Source organism: Pteropus medius, unplaced genomic scaffold (assembly GCF_902729225.1).
Source record: "Pteropus medius unplaced genomic scaffold, Ma_sr-lr_union100, whole genome shotgun sequence".
In the NCBI taxonomy this organism is placed as follows: domain Eukaryota; kingdom Metazoa; phylum Chordata; class Mammalia; order Chiroptera; family Pteropodidae; genus Pteropus; species Pteropus medius.
Window position 1 is genome coordinate 26,092,335 of NW_024351073.1, and position 26,505 is coordinate 26,118,839.

The following is a 26,505-nucleotide window of genomic DNA, read 5'->3' on the forward strand; positions in this document are numbered from 1 at the left end:
AGGCAGGGAGGGCGCCCTTGCGGGTCTCAGTGCTGGGCCTGAGCAGTTGGGCTGCAGGCGGTGCTGGCGAGTGGGCTCAGACAGAGGCGGTAGGAAGTGGGGTTCCCCAAGGCCTGGCTCCAAGCAGAAGGTCCTCGAAGTTGGGTGGTCGGGGGGCTGGGGCCGATGCTCTGACTCCCCTGGAGTGGCTCCTTGCCTGTCCTCTGAGGCGAGGCCTTCGCCAGACGTGCAAACACCTTGGCCACACAGACGGTGGGGTGCTCACCCGGGGCCACCTCCGACTGCCCATTTCACCCCAGAAGGAAGCAGGGGGTGTGTGTTTGTTGGCAGCCAGGTGTTTGGTCCAGGTGTTTTGGAACTGATCCGATGTCCCAAGAGAGAAGAATTTGAAGTAGAAAATACGCATCTTCCCTTTGTGCATATTTAGAGTGGTGAAAAGAATGCTTGGTTTCTATGAGCGGAGCCGAGCAAAGCCCCTGAGCAAAGTCCCTGCGGGGCGGGGAGGACGGGCGGGGCTGGGGGTCCAGCCGTGCCTCACCCCGGTCTGCTTTCTCCCAGGTCCGTTCTGTCCCTAAAGAACCAGCTCGGAGCCCGCAGCCCCGCGCAGAGCCGCGGAGGGCCCGCCGCCCGCAGGCCTGTGTCCTGGGGAGCCGCGGTGAGTGTGTCTTGCACCCTTGGCTTCGGCCGGGTGGCCCTGCTGGCAGTCACGCAGACGCGCCGTCATCGGCCACCGGGCGCGTGTCAGCCTGCTCGTCCCGAGACGCGCTGCAGACAGTCATGCGCGCCGGCCGCTCCCCATGTCCCCGCGGTCACCCTCTGGGCTCCGGCGCTCACGGTTCGGGGCTGCTGCTTTGCTCGCGCCCCTGACGGAGTCCGGCTGTGTCCAGCTCGGGGTCGAAACTCTCAGAACTCGAGCAGTCGCTCTGCTTTAAATTCTCCAGAGCCAGAGCCAGTTCCAGCGTCCGGGCCCCCACGCGTGTGTCTCCCTACACTTCGGGGCGAAGTCCTAACCCTGTCCGTTTTCCTCATTGCTTTTTGTTCGTCTGTTTCTTTTCTTACACCCTCTGTTGTCTCTTCTGCAAAGTCCTGACAGGTAGTGTTGTGTCCCCAGCTTCTACTGTTTACGTCACTTGAGTTTTTCTCATAATCATCGCTTCATCTCTCTGTTCCAAGCCGTGTGGTGATCCCTCGACGTCACCGTCCACCCTGCGGGACTTTGCTTCCTGGCCACGGGCTTCCTGTTAGTTGGCTCTTTTATCCGCATGCCGTCCTTACTCGGGACTCGTGCTTTTCACGCAAACGTTCCCCCTCTGTGCTCTGCTTTCCCCCGTCCCCCGGTCTCGCTTCCTAAGTGTGATAAAGGTCTTCCTGAGAGTCTCGTGTAACTCACGTAAGCTCAGGGCCCCTGTGGCGCGTGTCCAGCTGGTGTCCGTCCACCCGAGAGCCAGCGTGGACAGCAGCTGAAGTCTGCGCTCGGGGAAACTCTCGGAACGCGCAACTCATCGGGAAGGGTCTTAGCATAGTTTTCAACTTCTCTGTCCCTTCCCAGGCAAACAGCCACGTTGGCTCCATTTTCTGTGCTCTGCCCTGAAGGGACGAGGGCCGTGCGGGTCCTCGGTGCCCCCTCAGCCGCCGTGGACCATGGCGGCCCGTCCCCACCCCTCAGCACACCGCAGCCCCCGCGCTGTGCTCGCCTTCCACGGCGGCTCCGGCCCCCCAGCTGGCCGGAAGGGGCCACGATGCCCTCCCGGCCCCTGCACCTGGGTGACACAGGACGCTGGGGGACAGCAGGCCTCCCCGTCCCGGCAGGACTGACACAGAGCTCTCTGGAAACTGGGCCCCGGGTCTGGCCTTCGGGGGACTTACGCACAATGCCTCGGGGTTTCTGTCGGGGACGAGGGCTTTTCCCACAGAGCCACGTCCGTCCCGCAGGAGGGCCTCGTGCCCACGTGAGTCCCCTCCATGGAGTCTCCAGCGTGCGTTTGTAAACACCCTGCAGACTCAGTGCTCTGGGCTGCTCCCCGGCCCCGAGGGACGGGTCGCTCCCCGCACCAGGGGGCCCGGTCCGTGGGTGCCCCTCCTGGTTCCTCGGCCCTGTGGGCCACACACCCCACGAGCTGTTTTCTGCAGCTGTGTGGTGACTGGCCTGGCTGACTGTGGCCTCTGCCCCCCGTGGGCAGCCTTGACCTAGCCCGCCCCAGCCCTGCTCCTCTGCCACCGGCCCCCGCGGCTGCCACGTGCCTCCTTGTCTTGCAGATGGGCTGCTGCGTCAGGGCCCCGAGCCCTGTCTCCCCAGAGGGAGCGGACAAGAAGGTGAGGCGAACAGTCCCGCCTCGCGTGCCGAGAGCCAACGGCTGGTCGCTGCCTCTGCACCCGTTCCAGGTCATGTCCTGGGTCATGTTCCTTGTGCTGGCTTTCACCATCTTCTTCATCTTCATTCCTCTGTTGCCGCACGTGTGGAAGCTCACCGCATATGGCGTATCCTTTCCTGGGCCTGCTGGCCGGCGGGGGGACCCCAGGGGACAGCGTCCTGCTGCCCGCCCCCTGCCCTCCACCCTCTGCCTGGCGCCACCATGGGGGTCGCTTCCTGCTCCTAGTCCTCACCCCGTGCACCCCACCGTGGCGGAGCCTGCGCCCCACCCCCACACTCCTCGATTCTCCGTGTCCTTGTGAAGTGCAGCCAAGTACCCGGGAGCGTCCGCCCCTCGCCTGCTGCTCTGCAGGGACAGTGCACCTGCGGTGACGGTGACAGGGACACGAGGCTGTGGGGGAGGGGCACAGAGCATTGGGCTGGGAAGGGCATGCAGACCTGGGCCAGCGAGGCACAGGGGTTGGTCTGTCACCCAGCGAAGAAGCATCAGTCCAGTGATGAGGGGCTGTTTGGTGGCGGCTCCGGCGTTCTCACCCCGGCCTATCAGGTGCGCTTACCCCAGCCTGTCACGTGCGCTCACCTCGGCCTGTCAGGTGCAGCCGCAGCACCCTGACCTCCAGCACTCTGACCTCCTGGGTGGCCCTCACGTGGCTCACTGACAGGGCCTCAGGCCTGTGACCCTCCCGGGGTGCCGTACTGCACAGTGCGCCCCGAGGCCATGGTCCTGTCCTGGCGGAGCGCGTGGGCGCATGGGCTACTGTCCTGTCTGACCGTCTGGCCCTCCTGCACCTGCGGGCGGTGGCCAGGCCTGGGAACGGCACCGGCGTTGGGCTGCACGACGGCCGTGTGTTCCCCCGGCAGCGGCTTCCTCACAGAGCTGTGTCCCCTCCCCCATCCTGGGCCGGGCGTCGAGATGGGGGTGTGGGTGGGTCATGCTCCCCTGACAGCTGGGATCAGCCCCTCCCAGGCCTCCCAGCTCGGTGGCCTCAGGTGCCTTGGTGTGTGCAAGGCCACCACCTCTGTCCTTGCATGCTTGCCCCTCCGCGTGTAAGGACACCGGTCGTCTGGTTCAGGGCCCGTCATTGCGACCTCGTCTAACTTGACCAACTGCCAGGACCCTGTTTCCGGATCACGTCGTCCTCACAGGTGCTGGGTCAGGGCTCAGCGTGTTCGGAGGGGCCCAATTCAGCCCTCACTGTGGGCTTTGCTCATGTGCTGGGTGATAACCCGTCATCCCTTTTCTCTGCTGACCCATGACTCAGCCCCGTTTTGCCCCGTGTTCTCTGTCCAGTGGTCACGCTGAGCGCATGTCTGCTGTGTGGCGTGGCAGCGAGTCCTCACCTGCCCTGGCCACCCCGACCCCGGGCGGCTCAGCTTGTCCTAAGTGGTGGACGTGGGACAGCTTCCGTGGCCCAGCCGTAGGGCTCAGGCCGCCTCTGGAACATTCCACACCCCCTTTCCCGCTGGCCCCGCTCCCCTCAGGCCCTGAGGCAGCTGCACTGGGGCGCCATGCTATGGCCACTGGGGGGCGCCAGCATCACTCGGCAGGGAAGCGGGGTCAGCGTCCCTGGTGGGGAAGGGACAGCAAAGGCGGACCTCTGTGCAGGGCAGAGGTCAACATCCAGTATTGGTTGACCCTCAGGGTCAGAGCTGCTCTTGGCCGCCGGATCCGCACGGCACGCTGTGCGGAAGGCCCTGGAATCTGATGGAGCTTTGTTTGACCTGGACATCCTGTGTTGAGACCGGAGGCCGCGTGAACTTGGACACATGCTGGAGAAACTCGAGCAGGGCAGGGAAGCTGGCCTCTCCACTGTGTCCAGCCCTGACCACAGGGCTGGCCAGCCGCAGGGCTGACGGGCAGTGGGAACCCTGCCCCCACCCCCACCCCCACCCCCGCTGCGTAAACAGGACTAGAGGCTAGCAGTGTGACAGGGCGTGCCCCAGCTGGCACTGTCCTCCCTGTTTGTTTACGAAACACAGATTGTTGCTAGGGGACCTTCCAGCCTTTCTTAGAACAGCCCCCACCAAACCCTCAGGGCAGGCGCCTGCCCTGGCTTGTGGTGAAAGTGTGACCTGGAACCCCTTCCTTTATCTGTTTGTGATGAACTTGAACCTGAGACAGTGCAGAGAGACTTGCCTCTGGAAGTGGCTGCAGGGACTGGGGACTGTGGCGGCCCCCATGAGCGCCGCACTCCAGGGGCCCAGCCCACCTGAGGGAAGGTGGCCGAGTGTGGGTGGGCAGCTCGCCTTGGGCGACCTTTGCCGACCTTTGCTCAGTGCCCTGCACGTGGGGCGGATGGGGACCTGGCCGCGGGGGTGGCCCCTCGTGTTTGCTCCCGGGCGGGGCAGCTTCGTCCATGGTGCACCTCAGGGCCCCGCCCCTGGAAGCCTCAGCTCTTTGATCCTGGGGACATGTTGCGGGAGGCGGCCTGCGGGTTTGGGGTCACACGGGAAAGCGGCCACTGGCTGCACACTGCAGGACTCGGCCCAGCACCCCCACCTGGAGGCTGCACGTACGAGTGTGGCCACGCCGTCCCCACGCTCCCCGGCAGTGGTCTCATGTGTGAGCCGAGTGTGGACGTGGGGAGGAAGGGCGTGGGCCACGTACCTCAGTGCCAATGTCACCTGCTGTGTGGGAGGGAGCCCCTCCCGCCGCCCCGTTCACCACCTGCCCCCGGCTGGCCCCTGGCCACCCGCCTGTCCGTTCCTGACAAGGGCCATTCTACTCCAGCCCCACAGAGGAAGGGTCCACGCCTGGGCCACAGTGCTACTTCCTGCCGTGTGTCATTGTCCTCGGCTGTCACCCGCCTGTGTCCTGCTCAGGACGTGCTCCTGTTTCCCCAGTAACCACACAAACAGTGCCTCCTGCCTCAGGCTTCAGGGACAGGTGCAGGGGGACCATGTGAGTGTCGCCGGCTGTGACAACGAGGCCTGGCCCAGCCACGGACCACCTTCCCTGCTGCCCCCACCCCGTGCCAGAGCCTGGCCTTGGTCTGCTCTATGGCTCTGTAGGGGCAGTTCAGGTTTTAGCCCCAGCCCTATGGGTCTGGTGGTCATGGAAAGGTCTGGGTGTCACCTTGTCCCATGTGACACCAGAGGGGTCTGGTCAGCCCTGTGCCCAGCACGTGTCCCCCAGGGCGTGGCTGCTTCTCAGCCATCTCCCACCCCACTCTCCAGCTCCTCCCCACCGTGCACCTGCCACCTGTGGCCCCGTCTGACCCCCCTGGTGCCTCACGCTCACCTGCCCCCCTCAGTCACCTCATGGCCCACAGTCGGGTGGCCTGCAGCCCTGGCACTGTGCCCAGTACTTGGAGGCCGAGGCAGGGACCAGCAAGGCGGCCAGAACCAGCCTGCACTCGGGTGCTTCTCACTATGGCCCTCGTGACTGGTCCTCGCGCAGGCAGCCATGCGTAAAACCCCAGAGCCCTCGGTGGCTCCACACCGAGGCTGACGCTGCTGGGCAGCAGGCCAGGCAGAGCCTGAGAAGGGGCTTCCTGCAGGATGGCGCGCTCAGCCCAGCGCCCTGCTGGCCTGTCCACCCGCTGGGGCCTCTGCCCTGGTGCTCCTCCTGGGCCCAGCAGCCCCCCGCCCTCTGGGACGCCCGCAAATCCGGAACTTTCCCTCTGGCTCAGGGCTGACCCTGGGAAGCAGAGCAGCAGTGGTGGGGAGGCCGCAGCCCTGTGCTTCTGCCCCCTTCTGTTTGGTTGCCATGGGGATGGTTTGTTGGTCCCCAGGGCAGAGGAGGCCAAGAGGTGGGATGTGAGGGCTTGGTTTCACCCCAGGAGCTGGGGCGAGGGGGGCGGGTGCCTGTCCCTGTGAAGCTCTGGGCCAGGCCAGGCGTCATGTCCTCCCCCCCAGCCCTGTGCCCTGCACCGACGGCCCTTGGCGTGTGGCCTGGTGCCCACCTGCACCGCAGGCCTGCCCGCTGCCTTCGTGGGGCTTTGGGCGGGCGGAGGGCGGCTGCGGGGTGCGCGAGAGGCCATCCCCCGTCCCTGCCACTAGCCGGACCCACAGCGCCTGGCCGGGAGCGGGCCCTGGACACCTCGCGATGCATTCCTTGACACAGCGCCCACAGGTGACCGGCGGGTGTTTCTTCCTGTACCTCATCGTCCACCTGGTGGCAGTTTCTGTCGACCCGGCCGAAGCCAGCGTCAGGCACAGGAAGAGCTACCGCCAGGAGGCACCGTCTTTCGACCGGTCCAAGCAGCCGCACGTCATCCAGAACCGGTTCTGCTGTTTGTGCCGGGTCGCTGTGTGAGTGCGGGGCGTGGGGCCCGGTGACGCTGGTGGCCCTGTAGCCACTCGGCAGCTGCCACACGTTCTCTGCCACTGGGGGTGGGGGGAAGGTGGGGGGACACTGGACGCTGTTTTCCTGCAGGGCCGGGGCTGGGGCTGGGCTCGGAGGGGCCCACAGCACCGGGCGCTGAGGGGCGTGGATGCCCCGACGCAGCACCCGCCCCACGCTGGTCTGGGCAGGAGGGCACTGTCCTTGGGTTTCTCAGCTGAGTCCCCGGCGCCCCGGGTCACAGGGCCGGTCACGACCCCGGGGTCTCACAGTCCTGGAGACCCTCGGTGGGTGGCGCGGGGCAGGACCCTAGCCCAGCCTCCAGGCCGACCCGGCACCACGTGGCCCGCATGGCCCGCCCACCGCGCTGGCCGCTGCTGCCTGCTCATCCCCTGCGGGCCGGCGGCTGCAGCCTGGGCCTCGCCTGCCTGGTTGCTGACGGGCTGCCGCGCCGGTCCTCCCTACAGAGGCCCAAAGACCAAGCACTGCAGCGCCTGCAACAAATGTGTCGCCGGCTTCGACCACCACTGCAAGTGGCTGAACAACTGCGTAGGCAGCAGGAACTACTGGTAGGTGCGGGGCGGGGCTGCCCCATCCCCCGCGCAGCGCCCCAGCCTCTGTGTCGGCTTCTGGAGCACGTTTGGGTGGAACCGTCCCTGACCCACTGTGCCCTCGTGGCGCATGGCTGCAGACCCCCCTTAGGCTTGGTGAGGGGCCAGCCCTGTCCTCAGAGCGCAGGCTGCTGGCCCAGGCCCCTCTGCTCTCGGCTGGTCAAGGCCATCAGGCCCCGAGCACAGAGGATGCAGCTGGGGGCTGTGCCAGAAGCAGGTGTCCAGCCACGGGTGAGGGGCAGCCCTGCCCCCATGAGCTCAGGGGCAGGCCTGCGGGGTCAGCAGGGCTGTCGTCAGCCTCGAAGAGCTGCATGTCACCAGGAGAGACCAAGCGTGCTCCCCAGAACCCCACATCGGTCTTGGGTGGGGCAGGCTTTGCCGGCGGCCGCGTGGCCGCCAAGCTGCTGTCCAGGTGGAGGGTGGACATCGGGCCCCAGCGCTTACCTGCCATGAAGCAGCGGAGGTGCAGTGCGCCCTCAGCCGCCAAGTGGGGGACACCACGTGGGGGACGCCACACTCCTGCCCACACAGGGGCCCTGCTGCTCTGAGCAGACAGGGACCAGGGGCTCTCACTGAGAATGCTCCAGGCCGAGCCATGGGCCTGGGAGGGGCCCAGGACAGCCCATCCTGCCTCCCCTGACAGAACAGGGGCCCAGAGGTCAGAGGCAGGTGGACCCCAGAGCTCGGGCCGCAGGGCTCCCTCACCCCCACACCCCCTGCAGGCTGGCTGGCACCTCGAGACTCCAGGTCTAATCAGCCGTTGGGGATGAGGCGGGGCGTGTGGCCCATGAGAAGGATGGGCTGGCCCAGGCAGCCGGGTCAGGGTACCCCGTCTCTGAGCCTCGCTGGGAGCTGGGAGCCCCTCCACGTCCCCAGCCTCGGGCAGGGCTTAAGTACAGTCATGTCTGTCGTCGGTCCTGAAGCAGCGGGGCCGTAGGCAGGCGAGCGGGGTCCTGGACCAGTGAGGTCCCCAGAGCACTGGGGAGATGCTGGGGGCCTCAGGGCGGAGAGCAGGGCGGGGCTCTGGGCGCCCGCCTGAGCCTGTGTCCCCACAGGTTCTTCCTGAGCTCCGTGGCCTTGGCGCTCGCCGGTCTGCTGTGCGTCGCTGCCATCCTGACGTGCGTGTTCGTCCAGTACGTCATCAGCCCCATGTGGCTCCGTTCGGATCCCAGCTTTCGTGGTGAGTGCTGCCGCCCCGTCCCGGGGGCGCCCCGCCCGGCTGGCTCCCGGCTGGGTGAGTGCACAAGGCTGGAGCGCAAGGGCGCCCTGGCACAGAGCTTCACAGAGTGGGGTCACCCCCCGCATGGGGACAGGGCCTGGGGCGACGTGTGACCACAGACGCCACAGCCTCAGCACAGCTTGCTGCTCGGCCCCGCCTCAGGGACCGATGGCGGCTGGACGTGGCCGCAGGGCTGCGTCCCGTCCTCACCGCCCTTGCCCCCAGTCCTGCGAACGTCCTCTCGCTTGGAGAGGGGTCACCGTGGATGTGAGCAAGGGTCTCGGGATAAGCTCTCCCAGGCCGCCCAGCTGGTCCCGCATCCAGTGCGAGTGTCCTCGCAAGAGACAGAGGAGACGCAGACACGCAGAGGCTGTGGCTGGAGCCCGCGGGGCGGGGGGTGGGGGGGCACGGGGCAGGAGCCTCAGGGGGAGCCTGGTCGGTGCCGGACCCGAGGGGAAGTGCTGCACAGTTTAAGCTGCCGTCTGTGGCCATCATGACAAAGCCGCGGACCCCAACACGGGAGGACCAGGCGGAGCTGCCACCGCTGTCCTCAGAGCCATGCGAGGCCCCTCCTCACAGCCCGTGGCGGCCCGAGCGGGGAGGCCTGCCGGACTTTCTCACTTGGCCCAGAACGTTCCAGGAAGCCAGCCCCGCCCAGGGCCCCGCGGGCTGTCCGCTGGTCTCTGCCGAGCAGGGCCCTGGCCTGCACAGCGGGGGGCCGGCGATGAGGCCACCTGGTAGGCTGAGCCACTCTCCGTCCCCGGCCAGCTGGCGCTGACGGCAGGGTTCCCCCCGGGCAGGGTGCCCCCCCCATGCACACAGTCACTCGGGCACCCGCCCCACACCTGGCGTGCAGGTGCTGGTGGCTCCTGAGACCAGGCAGGCCCTGCTCAGCAGGAAGCGCTGCTGTGTCCGGGCAGAGCCAGCCCTGGAGGCCACTTCGCTGTTCTGCAAGTCACAGGGCTTCTGAACAGCCGGTTCCCCTGGACGTTGCTCACATTGGCGGGTCCAGCCCGGCGGCAACATGCTGCGCTGACCGCCCTGGGTCCCAGACCCGCCCCCGAGCGCTGCCCGCAGCCCCATAGGACAGCCAGGGAGGGCGGACCCTTGGGGTGCCGCGTGGGGGGCCCAGGCTCGAGGCCCTTCCTAGACTCCCCTGTGGAGCAGACCAGCTCCGCCCCACCCACGCGGGCCGTCACGACTTTGTTCACACCTGACTTATGGGGAGTGTGTGGCCACGGGTGTCCCAGGGGGCTGTGCCTGGAAGTGCCCAGCGGTGGCTCAGCGCCCCAGCGGTGGCTCAGCGCCCCAGCGCTGCTGGGTGGAGGCCAGTGTGGAGCGGGGTGGCCCGGCGTGGCCGTGGGCCTGCAGGACACAGTGGGTGCCAGGCCAGGCCAAGAGACCAGGCTGCAAGCTGCACAGAGGTGACCTCTCCCAGCCTCCCCCTAGACCCCTTCAGCGGGGTCGTGACACCTTCATAGTCAGGGGGTGCGAGGGCACGTAGCTAAGGCAGGGCACGCACCTGGTGGGGCGGCGGCCCCTCGGGCAGGTGTCCCCGGCCCCCCCTCCCCCCATGCCAAGCCCTGTCCCGCGGTGCTCGGCTGAGGAGAGGTGCTGGACGAACACGTGTCTCTCGTCCCCGCAGTTGTCACCAACGTTAAGACCTGGCTGCTGTTCCTGCCTTTCGCCCCCATGAAGACGAAGGCCTCGGTGCTGCTGGGCATCGGCGTGTTTGTGGCATTGCTGACTCTCTCTGGCCTCGTGGTGCTTGGGCATTTGCTCATCTTTCACCTGTACTTGAGTACGTGACCCCAGCGTCCGGGCCGACCGCCTGGTCTCCGCCCCCGTGCGCTCTCAGCCCCCTGCTGGCCTCTGCCAGAGACTCGCCCCGGCCCCAAGCACAGACCGGCGCCCCGAGGGGCAGCAGGACAGATTCCGTCCCAGGGCTGCGGAGAACGGGAGGGATGCAGGGCAAGAGGCTAACGCGCTCAGAGACGGGTCCAGGGCACAGCGAAGACGTTCGGTTCGGTGGCAGTGCGTCACTAGCCTGACATGCTGCTAGAGGACTCGCTCATGGCCACACGGCAGCACGTGGCACGTGGCTCCGTCGTGCCCCTGAATGGGGCCAGCGTGGCGCCCCCGCCCAGAGCCCGTCTGGCAGTCGTGGCGGTTACTCCCTAGGAGGAGGCGGCACGGGGGGCTGTGGGAGCTGGCCCAGAGCGGGGACGTCCCCAGCTGAGCCTGGGAGGGCAGAGAAACAGCACCCGAAGCTCCGGGGTGCACGGCGGGGTGTGTAGGGGCCTCAGCGCTGCAGGCTGGGCCTGGCCGGGATGGGAGGAGGAAGGGGTCGCCGAGAATCCCAGAGCCACAGGATGTCCTGGCCGGCAGAGGTGTGAGGAGGGACTTCCGGGGTTCTGATGCGGGTGACCCGAGAGGAGAGGTGCCACGCTCACTGGGAGTGAGCACGCTCGGCAGGGGGCCTGAGGGGGGGCACCTGAGGTCAGGCCATACCCGTGTGTGCTAGGGTAGCAGGACGTCAAGTTACAGGTTTCCAGGAAGAAGTTGGAGTATTATAGTAAAACCACCAACATGCGGTCTTGAAGCCGCACGTTTCCTGCCTTGGCTCTGCAGTTTGGACCAGCACCTCGCTGTGTCCCCCGGCCTGGGCCCTCCGTGGGCCTCAGTCAGGTGCGGCAGGGGCTAAGGTCCCACCTGCCTGGGGCAGGCCCACCGCCAGCCCAGCAGGGCCAGTCCTCCCGAGTTGCTGGCCAGTGACAGCCTTCCGTTCCTTGTCACGTGGCTGCGCACACGTGACGGAGCATGTCATGGCAGGAAGCTGGCTTCACCAGAGAGCAAATAAGAGGCAGCGAGACAAGCCAGCCTCTGTCACCCAGGCATGGATGGGACAGCCTGTCACAAGGAGCAGTGCTCCAGAGATGGGGCACCCGGAGCCTAAGCGCCCTGTGGTGGGTGCCACGGGAGACATGTCAGAAGCTGCTGGCAGCTGGGAGCTCCATTTCTAAGCTTGGGAGAGGACACCCTGGCTCGTCCTTGGAACACGGGGGTGAAGCTGACAGGCGGGTGGACCCCTGGCCGGGTGGGAGGACGAGGGGGCCTGCGGCAGAGGCTCAAAGAGAAGGCACGTTCACTGCAAACGGAAGAGAAGGCGTCTCGGCTGAGGTTAGGGACAGTGGGTTCCACAGACGGCCCAAGCCTGATGGCGTCGGGGACGCGGGCGCACAGCGCACAGGGCTGCAAAGGTCCTCGAGGGTGCCGTGCTGCATGTGCTTTGCTTCATCGTCACGTTTGATGTTTCACACGAAGCTTGGAGGGGGTGTGGCATGGGGAGACACACCGGGCGTGCCTACCAGTCGACTTTGAGGGTATCGGTGCCAACCCATGCACAGGCATGACCACTTCCGCTGGACGACAGGCGCGGGCAAGCGTGTGTCCTCCGACCGTGACCCGGTCGAGGAGGGGCGTGGAGGAACCCATCAGAACCCGACAAGACGGGCGCGCGCCGGGGCTGCCAGGGCCGGGCGGGCCGCGGTGGCGTCCAGGGGCCTTGCTTCCCAGAAACGGTAGCACGCCGTCTGCCCGCGTGCTCGCGGCTTTAGGGAGAGAGCGACGGGCAGCCCGGCCCCTCGTGGACGCACGCGCTGAGACAGGCTCCAGCCCATTCTCAGTGACGCTGCTTTTCCACTGGCCCACGCACCCGCGTGTCCTTCGGATGGCCTGAGTGTCCTGCCACACGCTGGTGCCCCCGTCACGGCCGAACTCGAGTGCGCGCTGGGCATGGTGCCTGCCCCAGGCCGGCCCTCCTTCTGCAGGCGGGCCGGGCCCGCAGGCCTCCGGCGAGTGCCAGGAGCTGCCAGCCGCTGCCCAGAGGCCACCAGGGCTCTGGAGTGGCCGTCCAGCGGCTTACGGCGCCCTGGGTCGGGAGATGCCCAATGCCCGGGGGCGGCCCTGGGCTGGGCCGTGGCGCATCGTGGCCCGCTGGCGCTATGTGCACCGCACACAGCTGCTGGCCGGTGACTGCCTGCCCCTTCTCTCTCCTTCCAGTGTCGAACGGGCTGAGCACACTTGAGTACATTACACGGGGCCACAAACAGCAGGGGTTTAAAGACCCGGCACCGGTCAAAAACCCATCCTCCAAAACGGAATCGCCACAGGTACTGATGTCCCCGTGCTTCATCGTCCCAGGGCTGGGACGAGGCCTAAGGTCACCTAAGTGGCCGGGGCCACTTAGCCACAGTCCTTCGCTTCTGTGCGGGCATAGTCCCGCGGGACTGTGTGTGCGCGCGTGTGTGTATGTGTGTGTCTATGTGTACATGTCAGTCTGTGTGTGCATGAGTGTGTGCACGTGTCTATGTGTGCATGTGTGTGCCTATATGTGTGTGTGCACAGGTGTGTGAGTCTGCATGTATCTGTGTGCCTATGCATGTGTGTGCCTGTGTCTGTGTGTGCGCGTGAGTCTATGTGCATGTGTCTGTACATTCCTGTATCGTGTGCATGGGTGCATGAGTCTACGTGTGTCTGTGTATGTCTGTGCATGTGTGTCCCTTGCGTGTATCTGTGCGTGCATGTGTGCATGTGCATGACTGTGAGATAATATGTATGGGTGTGTGGACTGTGTGTCTGTGTGTACATGCCTGTGTCACCAATGTGCTGCCAATGCCAGGCACTCACATTATGTGTGTAGGCCTGCATATGTGCTGTAATCTGTGTGTGTTCCTGTGCATGTGTCTATGTGTGCATGTTAGGTGCCTGTGGAGTGTGTCTGTGTGTGTGTCTGTGTGTGTGTGCATGTGCATGCTGTGTGTCTGTGTATGTGTAGTGGGCACCGTTTGTGGCATTACATGTCTGTGTGTGTCTGTGTGTCTTGTGTGTGTGCCTGTGTATGTGGATGTGTGTGGGGGCATATGTATTCGTGGACATGTGTGTGTGTGTGTGCATGTGTGTGCTGTGTGTGCCTGTGTTTGTGTGTAGGGCACACACGGCCAATCATACATGTGTCTGCATGTGTGCCTATGTAATCTCTGTGCATGTGTGTGCATGTGCATGCATCGTGTGGGCAACGTGTATGTGTGTGGTGGGCACACACATATGGCATCTGTTCTGTGCATGTGGCTGTGCTGTGTGTGGCTGCAATGCCCCTCTCGTGCATGTGTGTGTATGTGCATGCATGTGTGTGGGCACGTGTATGTGTGAGAGTGGGCACACACGTATGTGTCTTGTGTGTTTCTGTGCATTGTCTGTGTGTGCATGTGTGCATGTTCATGCCTGTGTCTTCTTGCACGTGTGGATGTACGTGTATGCGTGTACATGCATGTGTGTGTGCACACGTGTGTGTCTGTGTGCACGCGTGTGCTCCGTTGTTTCCACATCCACACTAGCAGCAGGCTGACTCCCTCAGGCCCACTTGTTTCTGCACATGCTGCCCAACGGCACCGGAAATACTTGCTCCTCCAAGGTACGGTTAAGATGAAGATATAAGCCACAGACAGAAATAAAATATCTGTAAGTCATATACTGGTATTCAGAACATGTAACAAACTGTCAAAACTCAGTTATGAGAAAAGTGACCCAGTTTTTCAGACGGGCAAAAGACTTGGACACACTGCTGGCCCAGGTGGGGCCGTGGGTGGCAGGCAGCGCGCACGGGGCTGGCTGGCCGTGTTCGGTGTGAGGGGCATGTGAGGGAAAGCCAGACGGTGCCACCAGGCACGGTGGCGTGGCTGAAGTGAGGAGCACTGGCCGTGCCACGCGCTGGCAGAACCGCGGGGTACTGGCCACCGCCCACGTCGCCGGCGAGAATGTCGGCCATGCCCCTGGGAAAGTGGCCTGTCGTTTTCTCAGAGCCTGACAGACACATCTGTCCTGGGAACCAGCAGTCCCGTTCCTGCTGTTTCACAAAGGGGCTGGGAACACACAAGTGTGTGAGTCACGGCAGGTGGGAGCAAGGGTGCTGTCGCCACGCGAGGTCCCCTCCCAGGGCCCAGGGGACGCTGAGGTACCGGTGCTCAGAATCGACTGAAAATGGATGGCTTGGACTTTGTGGGAGACGAGCTCGGTGTCAACAACTGCCTTTTAAATGTTCTCTGTTTTCTCCGATTCCTCACAGCAAACAGTCGACAGCCCGAGACCAGGTGCATGCAGGTAAGTTGGGATGCCACGCGCGTGGTGTCGGGAAGCCGGCCGTGTGCGCGCCTTAACGGTCTCGCTTCGGGGGCTCCCTGTCGCGGGGCTGTGCAGACGCCCTCCGCGCCCTGTGCAGCTTCCATCCCGTCCGTTTGCTGCCTTTGCCTTTGCCTCCCGGGCCATCTGTACTTTTGTGCTCACTGAGATAGGAGCTAAGTTGTTTCGTCGTGGCATGACCGGTGGTCGCCACGTGACCTTCCTCGTCAAAGAGAAAGGTCCCTTTCCTGACGCCCCGGTTCCCACGGACACCGGGCTCGGGTCCGCCCGGACGCTGGTGTCGCCTTGCTGCTGCGTGTCCCACTGCGGTGCGTGCTGTTCCTCAGCTGCCTCGTAACACCTGGCGGGTGAGCCCCCTCTTAACAACCTCATCTCTTGTTACTTTTGACAATTCTTTCACGTATTTATTTTTCCGGGTCAGCTTTAAAATCACTTTGCGCAGTTACAGGAGCGCTGGCTTTGGGCTGGCTCGCGCCAGTGCGGGCGCCGCGTCCTACGGCACTCCGCACGATTGCGCTTGCGGAGAATGTATTCGCTCTTCGCAAACTGAAGGTTTGCGGGGACCCCGCACCCACAGGCTGAAGGTTTGCGGGGACCCCGCACCCACAGGCTGAAGGTTTGCGGGGACCCGCACCCAGCAGATGGCGCCGCTATTTTCCGGCAGCATTTGCTGGCTCCCTGTCTCCGTGTCACGCTTCGGCAGTTCACGCAAAACGCTCGTATCTGTTACGAGGTCTGCGTGTGGTGATCTTGGGTGTCACTGCTGGAGTTGTGTCAGGCCCCGAGCCGCACCCTTAAGCATGGCGACCGTCACGGATGGACGCCGAGTGGGCTCTGGCCGCCCCCGGCCGGCCAGCCCATCTCGCTCCCTGTGCTCGGCCTCCCTGAGCAGACACGAGATGGAGAATCCCCAGCGACTCCTCCGTGGTCCAGGGCAGTCGCGTGTCCTTCGCTTTACAGCGGAAGCTGGACGCGACCAGGCCGGGTGGGCAGGGCCTGTCGACAGCAGAGTTGAGCACAAGCTCGGCCTCTTGCGACCAATGGAGCCGAGCTGCGACTCCAGAGGAGACGTCCGTGAAGGAGGCGGCAGGTGTGGCCACAGCGGTCAGCTCGCATGCCTTCAGGCGCCGCCACAGCCACCGTGTCCCCTGCCCGCCACGAGGCTCCGGGCGTCGCGCCCGCCTCTCCCTCCAGCCTCCCCGACGCCCTCCGCGTCCTCGCCCGTCGGTCCACGTGCCGACACCGCCCTGCCCCACGTGCACCTGGAGCTGCTGTGGGACGTGGCCGCAGCGGTGACGCTGGGCTCCGAGGCGCGCGGCATTCAGACGTCAGCCGAGCGGCGTGCAGCCCCCGGCACCCACGGGCAAACGCCCACGGCCTTCACACAACATGCAGCACCTCGCAGGACCCGCCGCCCGAAGCCAGGCCCTTCCTTGCTGATGGGTCTTCCTCCCTTCGGCTGCCTTTCAGGTGCCCGAGGTGGTGCTCAGCCACCACCATGCAGCCAGAGACCAGTGCGCAGCCAGGGGCCACCGCGCAGCCAGGGGCCACCACACAGCCAACGGTAAGCTCAGTGCCACCGGGCTGCACCTCGAGTGCAGGGTCCAAGGACCCCCAAAAGGAGGGTAGTGCAATATTTGGAACCGATTACTTGACTAATTTGAAGCATTTATGTGGTAGCCAAGGGAACGAAGGTGGGTGGAGACAGAGGAAAAGTGAGGGACAGAAAATATGCCTAACTGTGGGGTTTTCATTGTGTGTGTGTGTGTGTGTGTGTGTGTGGTGTGTGTGAGGTGATGTGTGATGTATGTGAGTGTGTGTGTGGATGATGTGTGTGTATCAGTGTGTGATGCATGAGTGTGAGTGTGTATGTGGTGTGTGTGTGTGTCAGTGTGTGGTGCATGAGTGTGTGAGTGTGAGTGTGTGGCCCGGTGCCTGTGAGGTCACGTCTGACCTGTGTGTGCTGTGTCATTTCCATGTCCACTCTTTGCAAAGTCAGGCAAAGGGCTCCTTCTTCAGGCCCGACCATTCTCGCAGCTACTGTCAAGGTCAGCGGCTGGGCTGGGGTCCTGAGGGTTTATTGTAAGCAGGGTGTGCGACTCTGCTGACTTCTGAAGGTCATGGGCGGCTTTGCTCCCTCTGGGGGCGGCTGTCTCACTGCTCCATGGGGCGTCGAGACAGAGCCCCTTGTAATCACGTAGACGTGGAGGGGTCGACACCCCCTTTCATGACAGAGAATGTGTTGGCAGCCTTCTCTTTGGCTTGCACTACTTTGGGGACTTCTGAGACACAGTGGGTGGAAGCCATGACGCCTCCAGCCTGCTCCCACCCCAGACCCGGCCCCCAAACGCTGCCCCCCACTCTAAGCCAGCAGCAAGTGGCCAAGGGTTTTCCTGTGCCATCATTAAAACCAGGGCGACCCTATGTTCTGGTTTGCCTGGGGCAGTCCTGGTTGGCACTAGTGCCAGTCCTGAGTGCAAGGCCACTACTCTGACAGACACTCGCCTGTCACAATCAGTCTGCCAAATCCCACGCAGGACCCTGCCCCCAGCTACGGCCGGACTCAGCCCGTTCAGACTGCAGCTCCCTCCCCAGCCTCCGCCAGGCTGGCTAAGTGCTCAAGGACCTGAAATCCCAAATAGGACAGAACTTCGTGGTGTAGAAGTAGGAACGTGGGTTCAGGTCTCGTAAACTGTCCTATACTGAATTATAAATGTTCCAAGGCTGAAATACGCTTCATGACTTAAGGATTTATCATTCTCCCCAATTGACACGAATGCCAAAACTGAGTCAGGAAGGAATAGGAAACCCAAATAGACATATAACAAGTAAAGACACAACTACAAATCTACAATTGCCTGTAAGGAAAATCTCAGGCCCTGATGACTTCCTTTGTGAATTCTCCCTAACATTTTAAGAAAAAAATATCAACCATGCATAAACTCATTCAAAAAACAGAGCCATTCTCTGAGGCCTGTACGTAACACCAAGCCAGACGCCATCGGCGCAAAACAATAGCAGAAGCCGTAATCATTCCTGAGCGTGGAGGTGAAGGTCATCACCAAGACGGTGGCAGCACGAAGGCAGTCACGGCCACGCAGGCTGTGCACTGTGCGTGCGGTTCGTTCTATGAATGCAGTGGCTTTAACGTCTGCAAATAACTTAATGTAATCCGCACAGCAGTAAATTAATGGGCCGTAAACATGAGCACATCCCACAGATAAAGGCATCGCCATGATAACACATCTATTTATGACAAAAAGATTCATAACCTAGGAAGAAAAGGGAAAGCCCCTCATGCTGATAGAGAGGACCAGTGACACTTACAGCCATTCCATCTGAATTCATGCTGACGGAGTTCTCTAAGGAAATGTGACGAACCTCAAATGGATACGGGAATCAGAGGACTGAGCCAAAAAACTTAAAGACAGAAGCAAGTGGACCTTACATGACTGTACAGCGTGTGGCCGGGTGAGGACAGTCACGCAGATCCGGGGGCAGGACAGAGACCCCAGAAGTGAGTGTGTCATCTCTGGTCCACGCACCGTAAGTGACGACGCAGAGGTCTCGACGGGGACGATGGGAGCACTGGCAGTAAGAGGAGCTGGAGGGAGGACGGCCATCGCCACAGGCCGGATGACAGCATTAGCAAACCCTGTGCTTTCTGCAGACTACATAGGGAACTTTCAGAGCTCCATAGTGAGGGGAAACCCCAGTGTTTAAAACGCGGAAAGTGTGAACGACTCTTCACCAAAAGCTATGAACGGGCGGGCCGGTGGCACGTGAGCACATGCTCACGCCTCCACGGTAGGTAAACACACCCGACCGCAGCATCTACCACGCATCACTGTGATCAAAATGATCATGTGCCAAGTATCCGAGTGAGAGGACCGCTGGTCCCTCACGTTCCTAGTGAAAATCTCAGCACCTTCACGGAGGCTCGGCCACGTCTGAAGCCTGACACATGCGCGTGTCCTGTGAACCAGCTGTCCCGTTCTGGGTGTTTCCTGAAGGAGCAGGGAGAACGCAGGTGCACGTGTCACGGGCAGTGGGAGGAGTGTCCGTCCCAACTGTGTGTCCTAGCCCACACTCAGCGGAATCCGAGGTACAGGACTGAAAATCCAGTACACGCTGGCTTAAACTTTGTGTGCGACGAGCTGAGGGTCAGCAACTTGGGTTTTAATTTCTCGATTTTCACTTACTCCCCTCCCCCCTCACAGGAGCTGAATGACAACTGCAGCTCCTCCGCACCCCGGTAAGTGCGCGCGCTCGCCAGCGCCACTCCGCACTGCAGTCATCTGGGCATCTCAGCATAGGAGCCACAGTGCTCGCTTATTCCCATCTGTCTGTGAGCTTCTGCGACGTTGAGAGTCCAGAACCTCTTTGTGCCTCTCCTTGGGGACCCACAGCCTCTGTCTCTGTCCGCACGCTGAGCCATGGGCCCCCACCCTTGGCAAACTCAAAAATCTCCCTCCTGCCAAATGTGGGGACTTTGCTAGCCCCTGCCCTGACCTATGAGGAGCATGGTGGCACCTGCTCACTTGTTCAGACTTCCCTCCCTACTCCCGGGCCCTTCCCAGGTGACCCCTACTTTGCCACCTGCCCGGTGACCCCGCCAGGTGCAGTGCAGTCAGCAGCAGTCACTCAAAGGGTGTCCTGGGGGACGCTGGTGCCCAGCCTCTGCAGATCAAAGGCAAAGCACTGGGGTGAGCCTGTGTGATACGCAGGTCAACAGCTGCCCCGAGACCCTCCACAGATCCAGGGCCCACTGGCTGGCACATGTCCCTTCTTCCTCCTGTCCATCCTAGGAGAGAGGCGTCCTGGAAAATCACATCAAAGGCCATGCCTGACGTCGACTCTGTCAGCATTACCATACGCCCAGAGGACCCGCAACCAGCGGTAAGTGCCAAGACCTGCGCATGTCCTCGACGCAGGGCTGAGCGCTAGGGACGGGGACTCAAGGCCCGGAACGGAGCTAGGACCGTGTCAGAGGTGCCCGTGTCACTGGCTGCAGCATGTGTCGTGCTCCCAGGGATGCTGCTCAGACGGACCCAGCTGGGTGGGGACTCGCAGAAAACGCGAGAGACAGAAAAGGCTCTGGATGCGGAAGGGGCGGAGCGTGTGCGAGAGGACAGCTGGGTGTCACTCCCCCGCCGCGCGTGCGGGTTCTGCCGAGTTTGCCGTCTACCACCGGCTCCGCCTGTCTGCCCCACCACCTGATCTCAACACGATGGGCCAGCAGGGAGGGGCTGGGTCCATGTAGGGGGCACACACCTGGTCCAGTGAGGCCACCGCAGGGCCCTCAGAGCTGAGCCTGGCATCAGGATCCGTGTTACAGACACTGGCACTGGTCAGCAGAGGGAGCAGGGATGACAACAGTCACAGCTTAGGCCGTAGCCCAACCAAGCAAGCCTGTCCGTCCCAGCTACCTCCTACCTCCCACAAAACCCTTAGTGGGGTCCTGGCCCACGCCAGGTCCAGGGCAAGACCAGAGGCACCTGCCCAGGGCACAGCGGGGCTGTGGCAGATGGATCATCTCGTGCCCCGCCGTGTGGGGAGGTGCAACGCAGGGCACCGGCATGTAGTCGGCTTTCTCAGACTGACAGGAAGGGTAGTTTCAAGAAGCAAAGAAATGACCGATGTGCACGAAGCAAGTCTGCAGTGTCCCTGCTGGTCATCGTATATCCAGGTGACGTGCACGTCCCTCCACTCCGGGTGGCTGGATGTCAATCACACCTCCCGGGGAGGTGGTAGAGGACGTCATGGTCATCGTGTCATTCTTCAGAAATCACAGTCACTGTGACCTGTTGCCACTCTCTGGACACTTGTCACCCATTGTCACATTTAATCCCACTAAGGGTTGGCTGGACACACGTTGTTATTGTCCTCATTCTGGTGGCCAAGTTTGACAGATGTTGCCAGGCTCAACTCTAAGTGCGGGTGGAGCCTTCGGAGCCCGAGGGCTGTTCCCATCCCCGCCACCCCCTGTGGGACATGCTTCTCCTCCAGAGCGGCAGGTGACAGCGGATGGGCACAGAGGACATCAGAGGCACAAGTGTAGCGCCTGGGCCTGGGTCTGCTGCGCGTTTCTGCCTAAATTAAGAGCCCTCGCGGCTCGATCAAGCCTCTCTCTTAAAAAAAGTATTAACTGTCATTCCAGTTGGTTAACACAAGTTAACAAAACTGATTTAAAGGACATGGAAAACCCAAATAGACATATGACACGAAACCGGACTGCTCTTTAGAACTTTCCAGAAGGAACCCCAGGACTGAGGGTATGCAGATGACTTCGGCCCAGTGTTCTCTTTAGAAACACCCGTTGCACAGAGACTGTTTCAGGAATCAGAGGAGGAAGTAGCGCCTCCATAGATGCTCTGAGGGCAGAGCAACCTAAAATCACAGCAGGAAAACGCCATCACGACAGAATTTCGTAGTCAGCGGCCTTCATTGCCGTAGACCAACGTCACTTAAAAATACTGGCAAATCAAACGAGCAATGTGAACACGGAGTTTACAACACAACCGCACGAGGCTTGTCCAGGAAGTCCGGAGTCTGTCCACGCCGAGTCTCACGTGACACGACACGTGAATAGAGTGAAGGACGTACACGTGTATGAACGGTCACTGAAAGCTGGAAGCCGTTCCCGGCTGGACACCACCTGTGTAATGCTGCGAGACGCAGTGTCTCGGACAGGACGTCCCCGTGGCTGTGGCTGGCATGTGCCTCTCCTTGGTCTGGAGGATGCACCCAGTCCCTGCGCAATTCCCAAAGCATCTTTAAAGCAGATTGCAAGCTGAACCTAAATGAATGGCTTTTCAGGACTTTTAGCGGCCAAAATAGTCTATAAAAGAGGAACCAAAGGGAGGTGCGACAGCCCAACTTTATGTGTCACTAAAAGACCTGGAGACTGAGTGTGGCAGGGTGAGGACAGACACACAGATCGGTGGTTGGTGGGGAGAGTCAGGACAGAGACCCCAGAAGTGAGTGTGTCATCTCTGGTCCACGCACCGTAAGTGACGACGCAGAGGTCTCGACGGGGACGATGGGAGCACTGGCAGTAAGTCAGCTGGAGGGAGGACGGCCATCGCCACAGGCCGGATGACAGCATTAGCAAACCCTGTGCTTTCTGCAGACTACATAGGGAACTTTCAGAGCTCCATAGTGAGGGGAAACCCCAGTGTTTAAAACGCGGAAAGTGTGAACGACTCTTCACCAAAAGCTATGAACGGGCGGGCCGGTGGCACGTGAGCACATGCTCACGCCTCCACGGTAGGTAAACACACCCGACCGCAGCGTCTACCACGCATCGCTGTGATCAACACAATGACGCGCCAAGTGTCCGAGTGGGAGGACCGCTGGTCCCTCACGTTCCTAGTGAAAATCTCAGCACCTTGATGGAGGCTCGGCCACGTCTGAAACCTGACACATGCGCGTGTCCTGTGAACCAGCTGTCCCGTTCTGGGTGTTTCCTGAAGGAGCAGGGAGAACGCAGGAGCACGTGTCACGGGCGGTGGGAGGAGGGGTCCGTCCCCACTGCGGGTCCTGTCCCAGGCCCAGGAACACCGAGATACGCTACTAAATACCAGTACACGCTCGCTTGAACTTTGTGTGCGACGAGCTGAAGGTCAGCAACTTCGGTTCTAATTTCTCGATTTCCACTTACTCCCCTCACCCCTCACAGGAGCTGAATGACAACTGCAGCTCGTCCGTGACCCGGTAAGTGCGCGCGCTCGGCAAAGCGCTGTTAGCGCCTGAGACACAGCTGTCCGTGGGACACTAACCCCTGCTAGCTCATGGTGGGACTGTGTCGACACGTAGACAGGTGGCAGCTCGTGTCATTACTAACCATGCGGCCAACCGTGCAGCTCACAGCAGAGTCAGTACTGACGCTGCCTCTGACAACGTAAGGCACACGCGGTGCTCGCTTATTCCCATGTGTCTGTGAGCCCACGCGAGGTTCAGAGTCTGGGTCCTCTTTGGGCCTCTCATGGGGACCCACAGCCTCTGTCTCTGTCCACACCTTTAGCCATGGCCCCCCACTCTTGGACAATTCCAAAATCTCCCACCCGCTAATCGCGGTAACTTTGCTGGACGGCTGACTTATCCTATATTGGTGTTAGTGGCACCCGCCCATTTCGTCAGAATTCCCTCCCTGCTCCTGGGCACCTCTCAGGTGACCCCTCCTTTGCCACCTGTCCGGGAACCAGCCCAGTGCCGTGACGTCAGGAGCAGTCACTCATAGGGTGTCCCAGGGGATGCTGGTGTCCAGCCTCTGCAGAGCTAAGGAAAAGCACTGGGGTGAGCCCGTGTCACACGCAGTCCCAAGGGCCCCAAGACCCTCCACAGAGCCAGGGCCCCCTGGCCGACACGTGTCCCTTCTGACTCAACAGGGAAAATTCACCTGTGGAAATGACCCCCGTACATGCCATCAGCATCACCACGAGTCTGGAGGAGCTGCCACCAGTGGTAAGTGCCAAGCCCTGGGCATGTCCCCGAGGCAGGGCTGAGCGCCAGGGACGGGGACTCAGGGCCCGGAACGGAGCTAGGACCGTGTCAGAAGTGCCTGTGCCACTGGCTGCAGCATGTGTCGTGCTCCCAGGGATGCTGCTCAGACGGACCCAGCTGGGTGGGGACTCGCAGAAAACGCAAGAGACACAAATGGCTCTGGATGCGGAAGGGGCGGAGCGTGTGCGAGAGGACAGCTGGGTGTCACTCCCCCACCTCGCGTGCGGGGGCTGCCGAGTGTGCTGTCTGCCACCGGCTCCGCCTGTCTGCACCGCCACCTGATCTCAACACGATGGGCCAGCAGGGAGGGGCTGGGTCCATGTACGGGGCACAACCTGGTCCAGTGAGGCCACCGCAGGGCCCTCAGAGCCAAGTCTGGCATCAGGTTCCGTGTTACAGACACTGTCACTGGTCTGCAGAGGGAGCAGGGGTGACAACAGTCACAGCTTAGGCCATAGTCCAACCAGGCAGGCCTGTCCATCCCAGCCACTTACTGCCACCACAAAACCCTTAGTGGGGACCCGACCCAAGCCAGGTCCAGGGCAAGACCTGTGGTGCCTGCCCAGGGCACAGCGGGGCTGTGGCAGATGGATCATCTCGTGCCCCGCCGTGTGTGGGGGTGCCACGCAGGGCACCGGCATGTGGTCGGCTTTCTCAGACTGACAGGAAGGGTAGTTTCAAGAAGCAAAGAAATGACTGATGTGCATGAAGCGAGTCTGCAGCGTCCCTGCTGGTCATCGTATGTCCAGATGACGTGCGTGTCCCTCCACTCCCAGATGGCTGGGTGTCGATCACACCTCCTGGGGAGGTGGTGGAGCACGTCATGGTCACCGTGTCACTGTCCTTCCTCAGGAATCGCAGTCTCTGTGACCCTGTGGCCACTCTCTGGACACTCGTCACCCATTGTCACATTTAATCCCACTAAGGGTTCTCTTGACGGGCCCTTATGGTCTCCGTTTTGGTTGCCACATTTGACAGATGGTGCCAGGCTCCCCTCTAAGTGTGGGTGGAGCCTTCAGATCCGAGGGCTGTTCCCATCCCCGCCACCCCCTGTGGGACAAGCTTCTCCTCCAGAGCGGCAGGTGACAGCGGATGGGCACAGAGGACATCAGAGGCACAAGTGTAGTGCCTGGGGCTCTGTCTGCTGCGCGTTTCTGCCTAAATTAAGAGCCCTCGCGGCTCGATCAAGCCTCTCACTTAAGAAAGGAACCATCTGCCTTTCTAGAGGACTAACACAAGCTAACAAAACTGATTTAAAGAAAATAGTAAACCCAAATAGACATATGACAAGTAACCAGACTGCTCCGTTAGAACTTTCCAGAAGGAACCCCAGGACTGAGGTATGCTGATTACTTCGGCCCAGCGTTCTCTCTAGAAACACCTGTTGCATAGAGAGTGTTTTCAGTAATCAGAGGAGGAAGTAGCATCTCCCACTGATCCTCTGAGGGCAGAGTAACCTGAAATTATAGCCAACAGCGTTCATCGATGTAGACAAAATACTGGCAAATCAATGCAGCAACGTGAACATGCAATTTGCAGCAAATGCCGAGAGGCTTGTCCAGGATGTTGAGGTTCTGTCCATGCTGAGTCTCACGTGACACGACACGTGAATAGAGTGAAGGACGTACATGTGTATGAATGGTCACTGAAAGCTGGAAGCCGTTCCCGGCTGGAACACCACCTGTGTAATGCTGCGAGACGTAGTGTCTCAGACGGGACGCCCCCGTGGCTGTGGCTGGCATGTCCCTCTCCTTGGTCTGGAGGATGCACCCAGTCCCTGCGCAATTCTCAAAGCATCTTTAAAGCAGATTGCAAGCTGAATCTAAATAAACGGCTCTCTCAGGACTTTTAGTGGCCAAAATAGTCTGGAAAAAAGAACCAAACTGAGAGCCCAACTTTATGTGTCACTAAAGAACCTGGAGACTGAGTGTGGCAGGGTGAGGACAGACACACAGATCGTGGAGCAGGACAGAGACCCCAGAAGTGAGTGTGTCATCTCTGGTCCACGCACCGTAAGTGACGACGCAGAGGTCTCGACGGGGACGATGGGAGCACTGGCAGTAAGAGGAGCTGGAGGGAGGACGGCCATCGCCACAGGCCGGATGACAGCATTAGCAAACCCTGTGTTTTCTGCAGACTACATAGGGAACTTTCAGAGCTCCATAGTGAGGGGAAACCCCAGTGTTTAAAACGGGAAAGTGTGAATGACTCTTCACCAAAAGCTATGAACGGGCGGGTCAGTGACACGTGAGCACGTGCTCACGCCTCCACGGTAGGTAAACACACCTGACCGCAGCGTCTACCACGCATCGCTGTGATCAACACGATGACGCGCCAAGTGTCCGAGTGGGAGGACCGCTGGTCCCTCACGTTCCTAGCGAGAGTGTAAATCTCAGCACCTTGACGGAGGCTGGGCCACGTCTGAAGCCTGACACATGCGCGTGTCCTGTGAACCAGCTGTCCCGTTCTGGGTGTTTGCTGAAGGAGCAGGGAGAACGCAGGTGCACGTGTCACGGGCGGTGGGAGGAGGGGTCCGTCCCCACTGCGGGTCCTGTCCCAGCCCCGGGAACACCGAGATACGGTACTAAATATCCAGTACACGCTGGCTTGAACTTTGTGTGCGACGAGCTGAGGGTCAGCAACTTCGGTTTTAATTTCACGATATTTCCTTTCTCCCCCTCCCCCACATAGGTGCTCACTGACAACTTTATGTCACCCTCACCCGGGTAAGTGCGTACACTCGCCAGAGTGGTTTAAGCTTCTGAGACACAGCTGTCCGCGGGACACTAACCCCTGCTGGCTTATGGTGGGACTGTGTCGACACGTAGACAGGTGGTAGCCCGTGTCATTACTAACCGTGCGGCCAACCGTGCAGCTCACGGCAGAGTCGGTACCGATGCTGCCTCTGACAACGTAAGGCACACACAGTGCTCACTTATTCCCATGTGTCTGTGAGCCCACGCGAGGTTGAGAGTCTGGGTCCTCTTTGTACCTTTTCTGGGGACTCACAGCCTTTGTCTCTGTCCACATCTTTAGCCATGGCCCCCCACTGTTGGAAAATTCAAATCTCCCTTCTGCCAATCACGGGGACATTTCTGGCTGGCGGACGTGTCCTACATTGGTGCTGGTGGCACCCGCCCACTTGTTCAGACTTCCCTCCCTACGCCTGAGCCGCTCTCAGGTGACCCTTCCATTACCACCTGTCTGGGAAACCAGGCCAGTGCCATGAAGTCAGGAGTTGTCACTCACAGGGTGTCCAGGGAGATGCTGGTGCCCAGCCTCTACAGAGCAAAGGAAAAGCACTGGGGTGAGCCTG

The 26,505-nt window shown here is 61.6% G+C and overlaps 2 protein-coding genes across 2 annotated transcripts in view; both read left to right on the forward strand.

Annotated features, from left to right (window-relative positions):
- The first annotated feature begins 42 nt into the window (after positions 1-42).
- The window catches only part of LOC120586144 (palmitoyltransferase ZDHHC11-like), a 43,555-nt gene continuing 17,092 nt past the window's right edge, over positions 43-26,505 (forward strand). Inside the window, exons 1-14 of the mRNA XM_039842552.1 lie at positions 43-655; positions 2,257-2,478; positions 6,447-6,625; positions 7,124-7,225; positions 8,323-8,447; positions 10,132-10,287; positions 12,549-12,658; positions 14,611-14,645; positions 16,155-16,248; positions 18,905-18,939; positions 19,493-19,583; positions 22,366-22,400; positions 23,075-23,150; positions 25,881-25,915. Coding sequence (XP_039698486.1) covers positions 2,257-2,478; positions 6,447-6,625; positions 7,124-7,225; positions 8,323-8,447; positions 10,132-10,287; positions 12,549-12,658; positions 14,611-14,645; positions 16,155-16,248; positions 18,905-18,939; positions 19,493-19,583; positions 22,366-22,400; positions 23,075-23,150; positions 25,881-25,915 — 1,295 coding nt within the window. The 5' untranslated portion in view covers positions 43-655. The remainder of the gene's footprint in view (positions 656-2,256; positions 2,479-6,446; positions 6,626-7,123; positions 7,226-8,322; positions 8,448-10,131; positions 10,288-12,548; positions 12,659-14,610; positions 14,646-16,154; positions 16,249-18,904; positions 18,940-19,492; positions 19,584-22,365; positions 22,401-23,074; positions 23,151-25,880; positions 25,916-26,505) is intronic.
- LOC120586309 (uncharacterized) lies at positions 4,196-6,117 on the forward strand. Its single transcript, XM_039842849.1, has 2 exons — positions 4,196-4,934; positions 5,103-6,117. Exons 1-2 carry the CDS (start codon positions 4,473-4,475, stop codon positions 5,754-5,756), a joined length of 1,116 nt encoding a protein of 371 aa, XP_039698783.1. The 5' UTR covers positions 4,196-4,472; the 3' UTR covers positions 5,757-6,117.

What these genes read in the sequence shown, in the direction of transcription:
- LOC120586309 (XM_039842849.1), top strand. Translation starts at nt 4,473, where the DNA reads ATGAACTTGAACCTGAGACAGTGCAGAGAGACTTGCCTCTGGAAGTGG. An exon ending in CCCCGGCAGTGGTCTCATGT is followed by an intron (nt 4,935 to 5,102) that starts GTGAGCCGAGTG and finishes ATTCTACTCCAG; the next exon opens with CCCCACAGAGGAAGGGTCCA.